At 39.7% G+C, this 17,328-nt stretch overlaps 1 protein-coding gene across 1 annotated transcript in view; it reads left to right on the top strand.

Moving 5' to 3' along the window:
• The window catches only part of LOC102779832 (transmembrane protein 132C), a 189,098-nt gene that overhangs the window by 58,801 nt on the left and 112,969 nt on the right, over positions 1-17,328 (top strand). The window contains exon 3 of the mRNA XM_087843628.1: positions 7,418-8,339. Coding sequence (XP_087699754.1) covers positions 7,418-8,339 — 922 coding nt within the window. The remainder of the gene's footprint in view (positions 1-7,417; positions 8,340-17,328) is intronic.

The raw sequence follows: 17,328 nt of genomic DNA, 5'->3' as shown, positions 1-17,328 counted from the left end.
TGACTGAAACCAGCCCACTGAAGGGACAATGGGCTGTGAGGTCAGTTCCTTAATCATAATTATGCAAATTCTCATGACCATTGATCAACAACCACTGACCAAAACCCACTGATCAACAACCACTGATCAATGGCCATGAGAACCATTCACAGAGAGTTGGGGAATGGCTGCAATCACAGCATTGTAAGATGGCGAAAGATGTACCCTTAGGCCCCCTCCTCGATTCAGAGATGGTCTTTCCCTTTTCACGTAAATGGCCTCCTTGACTCTGCGCTCAAACCAACGTTCTTCCCTGTCCAGGATGTGTACATCCTCATCCTTGAAAGAGTGTCCACTAGCCTGTAGGTGTAAATAGACACCTGAGTGTAGAGTCCTGGCCTGACGAGGTAGCTCTTCTGTCTTGTGCCATCCGCTTCGCCAGAGGTTGTTTGGTTTCCTCGATGTATAAATCCTGGCAATCCTTCTGGCACTTAACAGCGTACACTATGTTACTCTGTTTGTGTCGGGGGACCCGATCCTTGGGGTGGACCAATTTTTGGCGCAGCGTGTTTTGGGGTTTAAAAGCCACAGAGACCCGGTGTTTCGAAAAAATGCGTCTCAACTGTTCCGATACTCCTGACACATAACATAACAATAACAATGTATTGAATAATGACTTTAAAGATTGTCAAATAATATAAAATAGTGTGCAAAGGGGCTAATAATCAGCTCAGTCATTTTTAATGATCGTTGAAAGCCCAGATCGTAATCGTGATTAAAATTTGATTAATTGAGCAGCCCTACTGGGCTGGTTCTATATCTGATGCTAAATAATGTTTGTCACATGTCCACAGTTATACACTGATTTCAGCTTTATATGGTGTAATAGACTGCAGTTTTCACAAGCAGTCTTTTTTACCAGAAGACTCTACTTTTGTACCAGAAACACTGATTCTTCTTCAGTTGTCTCTTATTGATATTTTGTTAGCAGATATAGTGCAGCCTCATCTCATCCCATCATCATGGACCATTTAATTTCACTGTCCCTTTAAGAATGCTGTTCTTTATTGAAATGAGCTATCTGCGTGTTTGTTTATAAATTAGAGCAGCGTCAGGAGATCACCTGCAGGACTTTCTGTTCCCATGGGCACAGTTATATGATTGGAGCCCTTAGATTTTACATGCCAGTTTTGTCAATGACCACTAATTGTTTTCTTTTCTGTGAAACATTAGTCTGGGAGAGTAGCATCAGCAGGTTGGGAGGCATTAAACCTTTGTAGGTGCTTCTAAAGGAGGTGAGAACAATGTTGTGCTAGATTTACAAAAAACAAAATTGTAATCAGAGTATCATGATAAAGGCATGCTGTAATGTAATGCATCCTGTAATGTTCTTGCTGTAATTTTTTACTTTTCTTAACACAAACAGTGCACCACCACCACCCTCTTGCCCTGCCCCATTCCAATCTTTGTTGCTGTTCGGGTTTTCCTACCTCTTACCTCAGTCTCCATTTATAAATCTCATTAAAAAAAAATGCTGTTTGATTAGTGACTTACTGAAGTTGGCCAGCCTAATATGTTTGATCAGGGAGTGGTTGCAAGATGCACACATGGTGGAGGATAAAGATAGGATGAGAGGAGGAGGAGTAGGAGGGAGGCTGAAGGGAGATGAAGGGCTTATATTTCTTGGGTGAAGTTCTACTTAGGTCGCCAGGGATAAAAACAGGTGATTATAAGAAACGGTTTGATTTGGAGCCACACATGTCTGTCTTGGGGACACGAATGCGTCAATACCATTTTGAGGTTTATTTTAGAAGTTGCTTGCTGCATGGTGTGAAATGATATGGGGAAAAAAAACATTTTAATCTCCATTCCCATTGCTGCCATAGGCCTTTTGCCTCATACTGCATGTATATAACATCAAGTCAGTAAATCCCAAGTTTCACATCTGTCTAATGATGAGGTCTGGTTCAGCTGTTTGCTTGATATGTGATCAGATTCCTCAGGCCACATCCTGAGGGATTGGCAGTGCCCAAAATTACTCCTGTAGAGTTTACAGCCAGGATTTAGCACATGGAGTTAAGCTAGCTACACAAATCATTCCGTTTTTCATTTGCAGAAACAGTCCTACAGACATGATTTACAAGTACAGTGCTGCTTACATGAAATCCAAGGGCAAGTCAAGGCTACAAATCACACCGACTTTGCCTCTCTGTTTACGATGTCCTGTTGGTGTCATAGAAAGGGACATATTCTAAATCTCTAAATCTCTAAATCATATTCTAAGTTACAAATTACAGCATTTTTTTCCCTGTTGTATTTAGTTTCATCTGTGTCATAGTAAGTGGAAACTAGGACAGTGTGTCACATCCCCCAGAGAAAAGGATAGACAGGAAAATCCTTTCACTCGGCTGTAAGCGTGATCCAGCACCGACTAAGCGCCGGCTCGCCCCTTGACCACGGTCTCAGTTTTGTCACTCGCAAACACAGTTTTCTCAGTAAAAGCTATGCAGCAGCAGTCACTCACTGTACGCTGTCTCGGCACACAGAGGGTGACTAATTTTAAGGTGTGATTAGCTTGAAGGTGTGCCACATGAATACAAACATGAAAGCAACTGCTTAGAAAACGAATTCATATTTATGATTCATTCTTATTCTTATTCTTTTTCATTTATCAGAGGCAGACATTTTACTATTAATGCATATGATTATAAAGAAGAAAGACGCCTGTAATTAGCTTCAGCTGTGTGGGTGTTTGTTATTTAGGCAGCAAACATAATTTTATTTAGCTGGGGTGGTGTCACAAGCAATATTTAGAACAATACTTAATTATTTCAGAATAAAATGGAAGCCATGTGCTTGATTGCTGATTTTTTTTTTTTTGCCATTGACTTTTCAGTCCAAATCCTGACCTGCATTTCAATAATGCCACAACAGACCAAACTATTGTGATTCCCAGTCCGAGGGTGTAAGTTCCCAGGGGGTTAGGCTAGATGGAACTAGTAGTTAACTAACTAACAGCCAAAGGCAACAGATAAATGAATTATACAGATACATAACAGTGAAATGCTTGATAAATGAAAGTCCTTGACATATTGAAGAAACATTTGTAACTTTTCTCACAACATAATGCATGACTTTGAAACAGATTAGTAGATATAGAGGTAGAAATGAGGGGATAGAGGGCCTCCTGGTTTATCAATAACCCTTAAACAGGCTCATAATTTTTTTGCTGTGTTATTTGAAACAACCTATGCAAGGTTAAATACAAATGTGAAAGCTCGATTTTTCCCTGTCGTCCAATTTAAAGGTGTAAATGTTATAAACACGTATTTGGCAGCTAGAGGATGCCTACCTTTAGATTATATCTACGGCTCATTAAAGTAGCTTGCACAGCCTAGAAATTGGTAGTTTTTTAATGGGGCATAAACAGTTGCATAAACAGTTGCTTAACTATAAGTTTTAAATGGGTAATCTGAAGGTATATGCTAAATTGTAGCTCAGGTGTAATGTGAAAGAAGTTAAAGACCGGGAATATTATAAATTATTCACTTATGGAATTGTTTGAAAATGAACAATAGACATTTCACTGTAGGGGAAAAAAAGGATGGATGAATACAGCAGTCCACGTGAGAGTTGGGTGACCGCCAAGAAAGATGTTAGACACAGTGCTGCTTAGGAGGTTAACACCTGTGACACCTGCAGTGTCCACCTGCAGTACTGCATAGTCTGTGGCTAAGTTGGAAAAACAGAGCTGTGTTGCAGCTCTCACTTCTCCAGACTCAAGATACACTGCTGTTGGTGCGAGAGGAGAGAAGCAACAGGGAACGATTCACAGTGGGGTACATTAGCTGAACAAATTCAGGTAAATTGTGTTTATTCACAACACTTGCCTGGTTTACCTTTATCTTTAAGGCTTATTTAAAATAAGAATTTCATTTTGCAGTGTAAAATGCTGTGTTTATTTTTACTGTACATATGACAATAACATTTCTTCAAGGAAGAATAATCCCCCTACCCCCAAACTCCCTCCCTCATCATTTCATGTAAGGTTTTGGGAAGCTAGTTTAACCCTTTACTGCACTGTTTCTGAAGTGTTGCTCTTCTGTCTGGTGCTGTTCGTCTGGCAAGTTTGTCATTGCTTTTTTGGCCATGGATTGTCACAAATCACCACCATGCCACATCTCCCACAGCATGCAGGGTCCAGGACAGAAAATCAATGGACTCTCATGGGCAACTCCATCAGTGCACTGATGGTGAAGAGAAGAGGGTGGGGGTCAGGTCTGCAGAATGAGGAGAGGGAGAGATGGAAGCAGGTTTTATGGTGTTATTTTTGTGCCACTATTCTGAGCGCAAGTAAAGAAAAAAATTGAGCGCACGTAAAATAATTTGCAGGTGCAAGTGTTGCATTTTGAGGAGAAATTTATTTTGAGCAAAGAAAAGCTAAATTTGAGTGAACAAAATTCATTGCTGCGTGCAAAAAATGTATTTCAGTGTTTGCTGTTATCCACACACACACACAATAGCAGCCCCTCACGCTCAGTTTTTGCATTTGCGCTTGCTCGCAATGTGTTGTTTGCGCTCTCAACATTTCTGCCCGTGCGCGTTCAGCTCTTTCTGTACACCGTTATACTTGTGCCACAAAACCAGCCAATCACAGACTTGGATGCAAAAAAATCTGATTGGCTGTTTTGGTCTCCAATCAGCTCAAAATGACGAAAGGCAATATCCCAGGCATCTCCAAAAATGTGCTCCTCCACCACTACCTCGTTTGAGTTTTGGACAAAATGGATTCTGGGATATTGCATTTCGTCATTTCGAGCTGATTGGAGACCAAAACAGCCAATCAGATTTTTTTGCATCCAAGTCTGTGATTGGCTGGTTTTGTGGCACAAATATAACGGTGTACAGAAAGAGTTGAGCGCGCACGGGCAGAAATGTAGAGAGTGCAAGCAACTAGTGATGGGATTTCCGGCTCTTTTTAGAGATCCGGCTCTTTCGGCTCGGCTCACTAAAAAGAGCCGGCTCTTTCAGCTCCGAACCGGCTCTTCAGGTTGTTTTGTTGCTTTAATTATTTAATCATTAACAATAATATAAAATTATGCAGAAAAGGAATTACTAATGTAAAAAAGTGGTTTTATTTATATATGTTTATGTATGGCCCCTAGAGACAAAGCACGTACAAACTCTAAAGCATATACAAACTCCAAAAAGCACGTACAAACTCCAAAACACATTTCTAGCATTAACTGAACTTCCAAAACAGAGCTACCTAGATCCCTTAAATTACACAATTGAAAGCATGTGTGTATTGTTTGTGTATTTATAGACAAGCACTCATATTTATTCAAATAATTAAAAAAAAATTCATTTACCTGTTACTACCACACACCAAATCCAGTTGTTGATACTTCCTGGCTTGTGTAGCCACTAGGTAACAAAAGCTCAACACTGCGCCCTAGCATCCTGGAGCACTTCTGTTGTCTTTTGTACGTGATTCTGAGTTTGTACGTGCTTCTTAGTTTTTACGTGTTTTGGAGTTTGTACGTGCTTCTGAGTTTTTACGTGTTTTGGAGTTTGTAAGTGCGTCTGAGTTTTTACGCGTTTTGGAGTTTTTACGTGTTTTGGAGTTTGTACGTGCTTTGTCTCTAAGGGCCACCATAAATATACTTTATTTATTCACTCCACATAAAATGTAATAAATAAATCATATAATACAAAAAAACAACTATTTACATTTTAAACTTTTAACTATTTAAATTTTCAGCCTTTTCCTTTTAAACAAATTTAACGTGAAACAACATAAAACACTGCAAACCACAACATAATTAGATATAAATTAAAATATTAAAACAAAAAGAAGATGCACATTCTCTGTCATATGGGCCTGCATGATTTCTGAATCCTTTATCATCTGCAACTGAAAATAGTAGATGATTACTATACCTTTCTAATGTGACGTTGTTGTCCCTCGCTCTCTTTCTCTCTGGCTCTGTTCCTGTGCTGCTGCGAGTGTAACTAACGCCCCTCCCCCCTCTGCCCAGCGCAAAGTACAGGCCGCGCTTGCGGAGTTTAGCGGAAAAAAGGGCGAGAGAGAGGGTGAGAGAAAGAAAGAAAAAAAAAAAACCTCACGGCTCCCAATAAGGAGCCGGCTCGCGTCGTTCACTTCAAAGAGTCGGCTCTAAGAGCCATTTCGTTCGCGAACGACCCATCACTACAAGCAACACATTGCGAGCAAGTGCAAATGCAAAAACCAAGCGAGAGGGGCTGCTATTGTGTGTGTGTGTGTATGGATAATAGCAAACACTGAAATACTTTTTTTTGCACGCAGCAATGAATTTTGTTCACTCAAATTCAGCTTTTCTTCACTCAAAATAAATTTCTCCTCAAAATGCAACACTTGCACCTGCAAACTTTTTTTTACGTGCGCCCAGAATAGTGGCACAAAAATAACGCCATAGGTTTTAGGTGCATGTGAGGCCCGATTTAAGAGCATGTTTAGCCAAACAACGACAATAAAGAGAAATACTGAAAGAGATGAACGCCTTTGTATCTTTTGAAATCGAAAGGGTTTTGTCACTAAAACCAAGCAGATACTGAGCACAAACATATGACAGCCATGCTTTTCCAAAGATGTGAAATATTCTGTAGATATATACAAAGTAGGGTTTATCCAAAAACCATATGTCACATAAGCTGACAAAGGCAAACAGCTGTTTTCTTCTTTGGTTAACCCAGCTGTTCTCCAACGTTTCTCCAACACTATCCATTATCACAAAGTTGTTCACTCTTTGTTTTTTATCTATGGCACATCAACTTACCGAGTCAGATCAAATATTTTCAGTTTGGAAGACTTCAACTTTCCATATCTGACATATGTGAAATATGAAAATGGAAATGTTGGAATAACATACAGGGGTGCAGGAAACAAGAAGATGACAATGTATGAAAGTTAAAATAACAGGAGTGGGGGTGGGGTGGGAGATTGAGTTAGTGCACCATAATGAAAAGGATTGAAAGCAGGAGGGAACATGGGCAAGCCTGATAAGCAAGTGACTGAGAAAGACGTAAGTGTTTTGGATTGTGTCGAGCAAATTCTTCCAAATAAGAGCAGTGGCTCATGAAAGTGATATCATATGGAAATGTCTCCAACACACCATTTAACATTCACTGCTGGAACTGACTGTAGATATGATTGCCTCAGGTTGCAGGCAATGCATGCAAATGTTATGTAAAATATGAAGTGTTGGCTTCCCTTTTCTGAATTATTTCATCCAAATTTTCTCATTAAGGTTTTAGATTTCACACCTCAATTTGATTTTACTGATACAGTTTGCGAAATGAAGCTTACTTTCACAGCTACTAGATCCCTGGTAGAGATTTTTTCCAGTCTGTGAAATAAAGGCTAACAGGTTATTGTCATTTTATGTTTCTGTTTCAGTCGTGGACACCAAGGTGATCCTGGAGGGTTTGCAGAGGCTTGGCCCCACACCAATATATCTACCTGTCAGCTACCGGATCCTCAATGCAGAGTCAGCGTTCTTTTTACAGGAAGCAAACCAGGACTTAATGAGGAACTCCAGCCTCCAGGCTCGCACGGAGTCCTTTTTCATCCACCAGGCCCGGCAGATGCCCTTTGTCAATGCTAGCTATGGACCACTGTCTGTCCAGCAGCCTGTCCCCCTGGAGCTGCTACAGACTTCGCCAGGGCCCTTTAGCACACCCTCTTTCACTTCATCCTCAACAACATCAGCATCGGCATCGCCTCTCTTTACATTCAACTGGAAGGTGCACACTTACATTATCAGCGAGAGGATTCACCCTAGCTGGCCGAAAGTTCAAGTGCTGTTCTATATTGCAGGCAGGGACTGGGATGATTACAGCACCATCCACAAGCTACCCTGTATCAGGATGTTTGCCTTTCATGAGACTCAAGAGGTGCGTGGAACATGCAAGCTAAAAGGCGATCTGGGGATATGTGTTGCCGAGCTGGAGCCCCTGGCCAGCTGGTTCAGCCCACCTACTGTCAGGCCTGGTAGGCAGAAGGTCTCCGAGGAAGCCCAAGGCACTCCGGTGGAGCTCTACTATATGGTTCAAACCACAGATAACGGAGACTGCACTTCAGAGGATTCGAGAAAGGGCAGCTCTGTCCTCACAGACCAGCCGAGGCCGTTAGGGTACTTTGCAGGGCATACCCCTATGCAGCGCATTGGAAGTGTCAGACTGTTTCAGCCACTGTTGGAGCTGAAACTAGACAATAACTTTGTGGTGATGGCACCCTCCAAACCCATTCGGCAGCGAGAAACAGTCTCAACTTTTCTGGCTCTATCTGCTCTTTCTTCAGTACAAATTTTCACCCTCAGGTGAGTCAACCTCCTCCAGGGAGAACACAGTTTACTTTGCAGCTGTACTAATGTTTTCTCATTCTCCATTCTCCAATTCAAACAGAAATTGTTTGAAATGCACACAGTTGAAAAGAAGGGTTTCGTTTGAATTTTATAAAAAGAACAAATGATATATAAAACCCTTTGAGAACACTAAACATCCAACCCTTCGATAATATACAACATTTACAATTTATCCATGTTTGAAATTGTGCTTAAGCTTATAAAACTTTTCTTAAGAAGTTCTTGGTCATTGTCACACTGTAAAAAGCATCAGACAGAGTAGAACTAATCTTGCAAAATAACAAAATATTATTGTTTCTAAAACAGTGTACTGTCTGAGTAGTTATATTACACAGATAAATGTGCGCTCTTGTTCATGAAACCATATTCTACAGGGAGAAAAGGTGAAGCGTAATTATCATATTTCCTTTGGCCAGAAACTATGGTCTGAAAAAGCTCTTTTCCCCATAAAGATGACGACCTGCGCTTTACGCTTGATGACAAGTTTTGCGACCTCAGTATATATATCAGTAAAAAATGTAAAAAGTTAAACATAAATCAGTAAATGAAATTAATAACTTTTTTATGAAACACTTTTTGAAACAGAGTTACAAAGCACTTCACAGTTTGAATAAAAGCTACATATTGAAGATGGTGTACGCCAGGGGTCGGCAACCCTGGTCACGCGTGCTGCAGCTGGCACGACCATAGCTGGACTGGCCATCGATGGTTATTTTTCTTTTTTATGGGCCGATGATTTTTTTTTTTTTGTAAAGGCATAAACAATGAAAGGTGGTGAATTGGCCAGATGTGTAAAAATAAGTCAGTTGTTTGGTGGTGGCTATGGCGAAGCTTTCACAGAGGCCAGCAGGTGGATGAGAGAAAGGGGAGGCAGGAGGAGGTGTCAGGTGAACTGAACTTCAGGTAAGAAGTTATGACCTGCAGTCTATCTGGCTCAGATATAAACCAAGTTCAGGTGTAGTGTATTTTTGTTGTGCTGACTTTTTACAGTCAGTTACAATAACTCGTACAGAGTACTAGCTAGCATGACGGAGTTTCTATACAGCTGGGTGGGTGCTATGATGTTACTGATAGTGAACTTTATTTTATTCATAAGGTTAGTTAGTAGAGTTGCCAACCGTCCCGTAAAAAATGGAATCGTCCTGTATTCAGAGAAAATATTATGCGTTTCGTATTGAGGTGAAAAGTTTGTCCCGGACTTCAGCTAGAATGGAAAAAGACACAAAGCTTGAGTTATTCTGCATCTTTACACTGCACAGCTGCCTCTTCTTCTCTCATTCTCTCTCCTCCCTCTCCTGTTGCTACTTCATCAATCAATCGATCAATCAATCAATCAATCAGGGCTTTATTCACCACGTGCATGTTGCCCTGCAGTAAAATGAGCTTGATCAGCTGTTGTTAGAATTTATTTAATATTAATTTCTAGTATCAGTTGATGTTTGCGGGAGCCACAGCTGTAAAAGCTGTGTGATATCGGTTTGGTTATCTGGTGAGAGGGAAACATGAAGATGAAACCAGGAGATGTCCTTACTGAATCAGAGCTGAGCAGGTGATGGAGAAACAGGTTTACCTGTTAGGTGACATGAATGAGTTGAAGGGAAGTTATGAACTGTTTCTGAGACACAAATAACACCAGGATCCTTTTCTAAGTAGCTGACAGCTGGTAACTGTGGAGGGGCGGGTCTAGCAAAGTTTTGCTAGGGGGCCAGGTAGGGCATTAACAGGGAAAGGGGGGCACAAAGAAATATTTTTCTTTCTTATTCTCATTTAAAATGTCTAGCTTTTATTAAATAATTATCTGAATTTTACAACCAAAGTTTTCATCTGATGTAAAATGTATAGAAATCATACATATACCAACAGGACAGTGTACATCACTGTCACAACAGCGTTCATTTTCATTTAAAGGCTTTTCCTATAATACCTGGTGAGCCGGTCTCTAGTCAAAATGCCCGGGCCGATTTTTTTGTCCCAGTCCAGCCCTGGGCACGACACGCAGTGAATTAATCTGAGAAGGTGCATTGAAAAATAAATGGCCAGGCCAGCGGTGCACATCGCAAATTAGCTCACATAGACACATTAGTTGTGCCGCATCTTAATGATGGTATCTTAGCTAACAACCCCAACTACCAGATTCAACTTGTAGTTGGCTAAAAATAACTTAGCCTACTGGTGAGAGGGACGTTGCTAGCTGGCACCTTTTTCAAGCGATGTTGAAATTCCCACATTCCAACACTTCAAATGATTCAGGAGCTGTCCGCTCAGCGCAGCATCAGCACCACGTAAATACATGGATACATCCGTAGACTCGAGACAGAAGTCACAATGTGTTTTCAGGACTTTCAGGTGTATGGACCAATGTTTTCTTTTTTGATCAAACCAGAAAGCTTCAATGAGCAGCTGGATTTGTCTCACATTAACTGGCTGAACTCAGAGGACATCGAAATGCAGCTGATTGAACTGAAAAGCTCGACTCTGTGGGGGTCAAAGTTTGCAGAACTACGAACGCAGCTGGAATCCATAGCTGTGCGTGTTCATGGAGTTTGCATTTTCACCTGCTGGACATCACTACCTGACAAGTTTAACTGTCTTCAGAACATTGCAGAGGCCTTATTGACAGTATTTGGCTCTACATATCTGTGTGAGCAGATTTTCTCTCACACGAAGAGTGTCCTCAGGTAGCTGTCTGAATGCTGGACACTCGGAGACCTGTGTCTCTGAGTGGGAGCCCAGAGATCACATTAACATGTGTATCCCTGTATCAAAAACATGCCATATTGGACCAGTTTATTTTTCTTATCAGTCTCGTGAGGAGACCACAAATAGCATTTGTATTTTCTGTTGTACAGTTCATTTGCTGTTATAGAGTTCTTGTTATGGATAAAAAGTGTCTTTTTTTGTTGTTTCAAAATAGATGATAACTATTCGCTGATAGTTGCCAACATCTGCGAACAAATATAATTCTATAAAGTTGTTCTATATAGTGTGTAACTGTTAATATAGAGCGTTATTAAATTTATTGCTAATGCAATCATATGGCACACTGACTTCTGAGGAAATTTTAGATGGCACTCATCATCAGAAAGGTTGCCTACCCCTCGTGTACGTGTTCAAACATGCAGACACATAATCAACTATATGGTCAGTTATTCATTCCAACACATACAAATAGTGACAAACTATGGCTGAAAATAAACAGGAAAAGATTAAGGGAAAACTAACCTGTAAAAATGAGTTTTTATCAGAACAAATAACAGAGTCAGCTGACCTGATTGACTAAGGAAAGCTGTTCCACAGTGTAGGCGCAATAACCTCAAAAGCGATCCCCTCTGGTTTTAAAATCAGAGCGAGGGACAGTTAGGGGACCCTGGTTAGAGGATCAGAGATGCCGGGTGCTATGATAAAGTCTCAGAAGCACTTCTATATAAGCAGGGCCCTGTCTATATAGAGCTGTATGTGTTAGTAACAGAATTTCAAAGTGGATTTGTAGTTTCACTGGAAGCCAGTGAAGGGATGCAAGAACAGGTGTAATATTTGACCGCTGGCTAGTTTTTGTCAGCAGTCTTGCTGCTGCGTTCTGCACTAATTGGAAACTGGCTATGGAGGACTGACTGATGCACGTGCTGGGAATTACAATAATCAAGGTGGGAGAAAATTAAAGTGTGGACTAAAAATACCAGATGATTGAATGACAGCAAAGGTTTGATATTTGCAATATTTCTTAGGTGAAGGACACAAGATTGGATGAGCTTTGAGATGTGAGTTTCAAGGTTGTGGGGGCTGATATACTGACTGACCCCCTTAGAAAAACTGTCTGGAATCTCAGTTTTACCAGAATTGAGATGAAGGAAGGCAAATGCCTACTTCAAGTAGGCTTTCAAAGGGTAAAAATTTAATCAAAATCTTCATTTACCAACTGGGATTTAAGACAGTGCTGTCTGTACAGTACTGTCCAGCAAGAGTTAGGTGTTTTGGCTTGGACAGTCATTTGTCTACTAGGCAGAAAATGACAATAGAAAGAGATAAAGCTAGTATCATAAACAAATAAAACTAAACAAGGCAGTGTCCTTATGTAATTTGATTCTGAACACAACATAAACCACACCCACAGACCCTTAAATTGCACTGCTTCGGTGCAAATGCTAATTTCACTTTAAACAACTACTGACTCCACAACAACTTGAAATCTTTAAAAAGCACATTTATGTTAAAGTTTTCTGTGTGTGTGACTGTGTGTGTGTGTGTGTGTGGGGGGGGGGGGGGGGGGGGGAGGGGGAATCTTATTTTGATCATGTAAACAATATACAGGAGATCATGTAGCAAAGAAAATGCTTTACAAAATAAAAGAAAATACATTTCACCTGTTCTGATTTACTTACATGTCTAAAAGGAGTGGGAAGAAGTGCACACTTATTTAATCCCACTCCTTTGCCATTATCAGTTAACATGGTCTTTCCTCCCCACTGCTGTCAGACTCTACAACAAAGACTTTTGCAGCTGATCAAACCCACACAAACCCACACATGAGCAATAAGACTAAGTGCAATACTCTTTTCTGACAAAGTTGTATTTTCACTCAGTTGTATATAGCATTTGTATTCTATTTTATCTTATTTTATATTTTATTCTATTTTATTCTACTGTTTATAGTATTTTATTTGATTCTATTCTATACAGTTGTGTACAGCATATTATTCTTATTGTATTCTAATTTTTGCTGTATAACTTTGCACTGTCCACTTTCTTCTGTGACAAAACAAATTTCCCACGTGTGGGACTAATGAAGGTTATCTTATCTTAACATTTATTTAGCTTCCTTACTGATATAATCTGCAGTAATAACAATGAACATATTTCTAATATAATATATACACCACATAAAATATTAATTATTCATATCAATATGTTTTTGTAACTCCATAACTTTGCCTCCTCACAACAAAGCCGGTACCTCCAGTTTTGAAAAGTTAACTGTACAATCCAAATAAGCACCAAATAACAACTTTCTAAACAGAGCCTGAAATTCATCATTTTCCATCTCTTTCTATCTCATGAAGATTGTATCTTTATGACTCTTTTTGAATTGCTTTATGTTTGGACATTGCTCTGCACTCAAACTGTTCCACAGTTTCACTCCATGCACAGAAACACAAAAGCCTTTCCTGGCAGTACGCACATTCACAGTTTCGAAGTGACAAAACATCCTTAATTTGTAACTTCTTTTTCTCAAAAAAAAAACATGCTTTGAATATCACCTGTATTATTATTCGTTTTTTGTTCTGAACAGATTTTGTGCTTGATTTATTTTATTGATGCTCCAGAAAACTGAAAGAGCAAAGCATTTTACACTTACCTTCCAGCGAACAAGACACTGTTTTCTTCTGAGTGAACAGAACTCCAGAAAAACTATATTATTTTTTACAAAAACTGTGATGGATGTGTTTTATACAATCAGCTTGTTTGTCTTGTGTGCCTACAAACTTAAATTGAAGGATATTAGATTTCCCACAGCGCTTACGTCTCAAACTGCATGTATAGGAGTTTGTTTGCAGTGAAGTGGATAACACCTTAATTACACATTTGTGCTACTTATGAAGACTGTTTCATGTGTTCGCACTCAAAACTATCATGATTTTAAAAAATTAATGAATAAATCTGAGTTGAATCTGCACAGTAGCAGCAAAAATGTATTTGATTCATTGAGCTTTGTCTCATACAAATGACTTTTCAAAGAGACGGTAATTGCTGCATGTTGCATGATGCAAATTAAGGTGTAAGGAATATGCATTTCCATCAAGCTACTTTTATTCGAGATCTAAATCATGGCAGATGAAACGGTTAGTGGCCTCAAAGTGGAGCTGTGACAGAGAGCCTTGGCAATTTGTCAACCCTGGGTGAGCAGGAAATCTGCCAAAAAGCCTCATTGCTTTTTCTCTCACTCCAGTGATGATGAACTCCCATGAAGTATTAGCGCTCACAGTGTGTGTTTATCACATTTGTCAGCATGTGTGTAAATGGGAACTTTAAAGGCGGTATTTTTTCCTTTAGTGCCTCTTTTGCACCAGTGTTGCACCCCAACTGTTCAGAAGTTCATCTTTTTTATGTTTTTCCATAGGGATAGCAAAGACTTAAAATTCAGCCAAAATACCTAATTAGCAACCAAAAGATTAAGCCTCAAAGTGTTTAAAAAAATCACAGGCTACTTTAGAGTACTTGACTACCAGCATGTCAAGCTGAACATCCGTATGCTGATGATTAATCTCGCATTTGCTTTGTTGTGCGTTGCTTTTATCTTACAGGACAAAACCTGTGGTGCTATTCAGTGTGGTGTTCTCCCAGCTGCTGGATTTTCTGATAATACAAAACTTTCTTTAAATACCCTTTAAGGATTTGAAATGCCCATGGTGAAGGTGTGAATTCAAGTTCGGCATCACCAGCGGGCGGTTGCTGGAGTTTGTGTTGATCCTTATTTTAAATTGCTATGTTGAACAAAGAGATTTTTCTTCCCTCTCGCTCGAAGCAATGTTTGCCTATGCAGACCGTGGGTGTTTATGAGAAGCGTACTTTACAAGTAGCTTTGGTATGTTTCCCCCAGCCACTGATACATCATTAACTATTTATAGGGTTATTCCTTTCCTCTCCACATTATCGCTTTCTCTCCTTTTTAACCCCCTTCTCCTTTTCCTCCACCAGTTAACTTTTGACAAAAGAGTTGTGGGACTCTCCCAAGATAGCATTTACTCCTAAATGTGCTGCTGTCAGCTGGAATCAGTGTTTATATGCCTCCACACCAGTGACAGCTATGACAAGAGGCATTCTGTTTTCATGCTGTCCATCCCATTGTTGTGAAGGTGATTTTTGAAGGTTTTTTCTTTTCAAATTTGTTCCCAGCAAAGTCACAGTGACTTCAATTCCCCTCAAAAATGTATATTTTCTTTTTAATTGAGAGCACTGTAAACAATCAGCAGGCTTACATTTGATAAACAGGGGTTACTATTCTATCTTTTGGTTCATGAAGGTCTTCACAATTGTCAGTAGGGTTGTCAAAAATGTAATAGTTTCTAATCAGTATCGAAATTGCTATTTGATTAGGTGCTCTACTCTAGACAGGCAGGCAGCAAGCCCCTCCCCTCACTAGCAGCTAAACACATGAACAGTAGTTGACAATCACAATGCTGAACACCACTGAATGAGGAATATTATGGTTTTAGGGGACTAAAGATCCCTTTTTAACAACAATAAAATATTAAACAGTTATAAATGTTAATCTGGCCAGAGCACATCTGATAGCCACATTATCACTAAGGTAGTGGCTATGGTTAATAACAGGATCGTGCTAATGTTGGAGCTAGGCAGCAAAGTTATCAGTCCTTCCTGTAACTTTGATAGACAGTGTTAATTTGTCTTGATAACACAATTATTTATGTCTAAAAGGTGTTGTGTTTCTCCTAAAGCCTCAGATTGAAGCTGAGAAAAGTATACAAAGAATCAACTGATTTCCAGTGTTCTCAGCCAATTAGCCTCACGTATGTTATGTGTTCGTCCCTGCAGTACCTTTACATCCCACCAGGGGGCCCTGTCCCAGATATTGGGATTTACTGCTCTAGAGTAAGTGTATGAGTATTGCGACAATTAATCTCCATAAAAGTGTGTAAAGCTTGGCATGTTGCTAATAATCTAGTGTATTCTTACAGACTAGTTTATTTCTCAAATGAAATATTTGTAATATCGACATCAGTTAGTCTTAAAGAACGCTAATTTTCACTCCTTTAAAACTCGTATTTTGATTTCAATGCTTCACATAAATCATAGATTCACTTTTGGCATCCTTGAGATATTTTTATGCATCTCAGTGTTACAGCTCTTGGAAAAAGTTTTTATCCTCTAAAGTAGCACAGTGATTGTAATTTGATCACATATATTGATGCCTGTCCTGTTACTTTAGCTCCACAACTAAATTAGCACTCTTACCAAGGGCTATATTATGTGTGCATTTAACTCCCTCTGCTTTATTATATAATTGGCTATGTTTGATCTAATCTGAACTAATCTAATGTAATTATTTTGAATGTAATTATAGGCTTTAATCCGAGCAGCTAAAAAAAAGAAAGGAAAAACAACGCCGGCATGAATTTTCACATCTACACTCCTATTTGCAGACAAATACATGCACACATGTATAGTGACACCCACACACATACATATGTGAAACTTCTCTTTGCCAGCTGTAAAGTCATGGTGTGTTTGTCATGCTGAATGTTCCCGGTGGAATCAGTAATTCACTGCTCCCTGCCTCATTAGCCATGGAGAGAGTGGTGTAACAGGTTGGTAAAGGGTTCTCCAGCTACTCCTTATTCAACATGCAAATGAAAACACTATTTCCTCCTGAACAAATTAACAGGCTTTTCAAAAGATAAATTGCCCCAGCTGTATTGTAATTTTGACTAAACAATTCAACATATTTCCACAGATCCCCTCGGGGGCAGTGTTGCTGATGAATGCAAATGAATTTCTAATATCTGAGAGTGTGAAGGTATAAGTACGAGATTCTTCAAGCTGCTGTGCCAGCCAAACAGCCAGCATGAGCAGTTTTGTTTTCTGAAGACTTAGGAGGTGAGAGAGGGCAGGTTCATCGCTGCCCTGTGAATGAAGCAGCTGATTTAGCTAAGGCCAGTTTATTGTTGCTCAGACGTTACGCAGAAATGATTCAGTGCTGTGTGTAGCTGATTCTGATCTTTAATACAGTTCAGGTTTACAGGTCTTGTGCTTTGGCTGTTTGTTTTTGGCAATTGTTTGCTGAAATATCAGCAGGAGAAAAGGCAGGAATAAAGATGTCCTCCTCAGTGTATTCAGCTTATCTTGACTGCTTTCCACCGTGATTCAGTTCCTGGTAAAGGTCACCCAAGATAGGTATGTCTCTTTTCCATTTTCATTTCTATACTTA

Source organism: Neolamprologus brichardi, chromosome 7, assembly GCF_056152115.1.
Source record: "Neolamprologus brichardi isolate AB-2024 chromosome 7, ASM5615211v1, whole genome shotgun sequence".
Taxonomy (NCBI): domain Eukaryota; kingdom Metazoa; phylum Chordata; class Actinopteri; order Cichliformes; family Cichlidae; genus Neolamprologus; species Neolamprologus brichardi.
The sequence above is the reverse complement of the archived record's forward strand: the minus strand, read 5'-3'. Positions and strand labels throughout refer to the sequence as shown.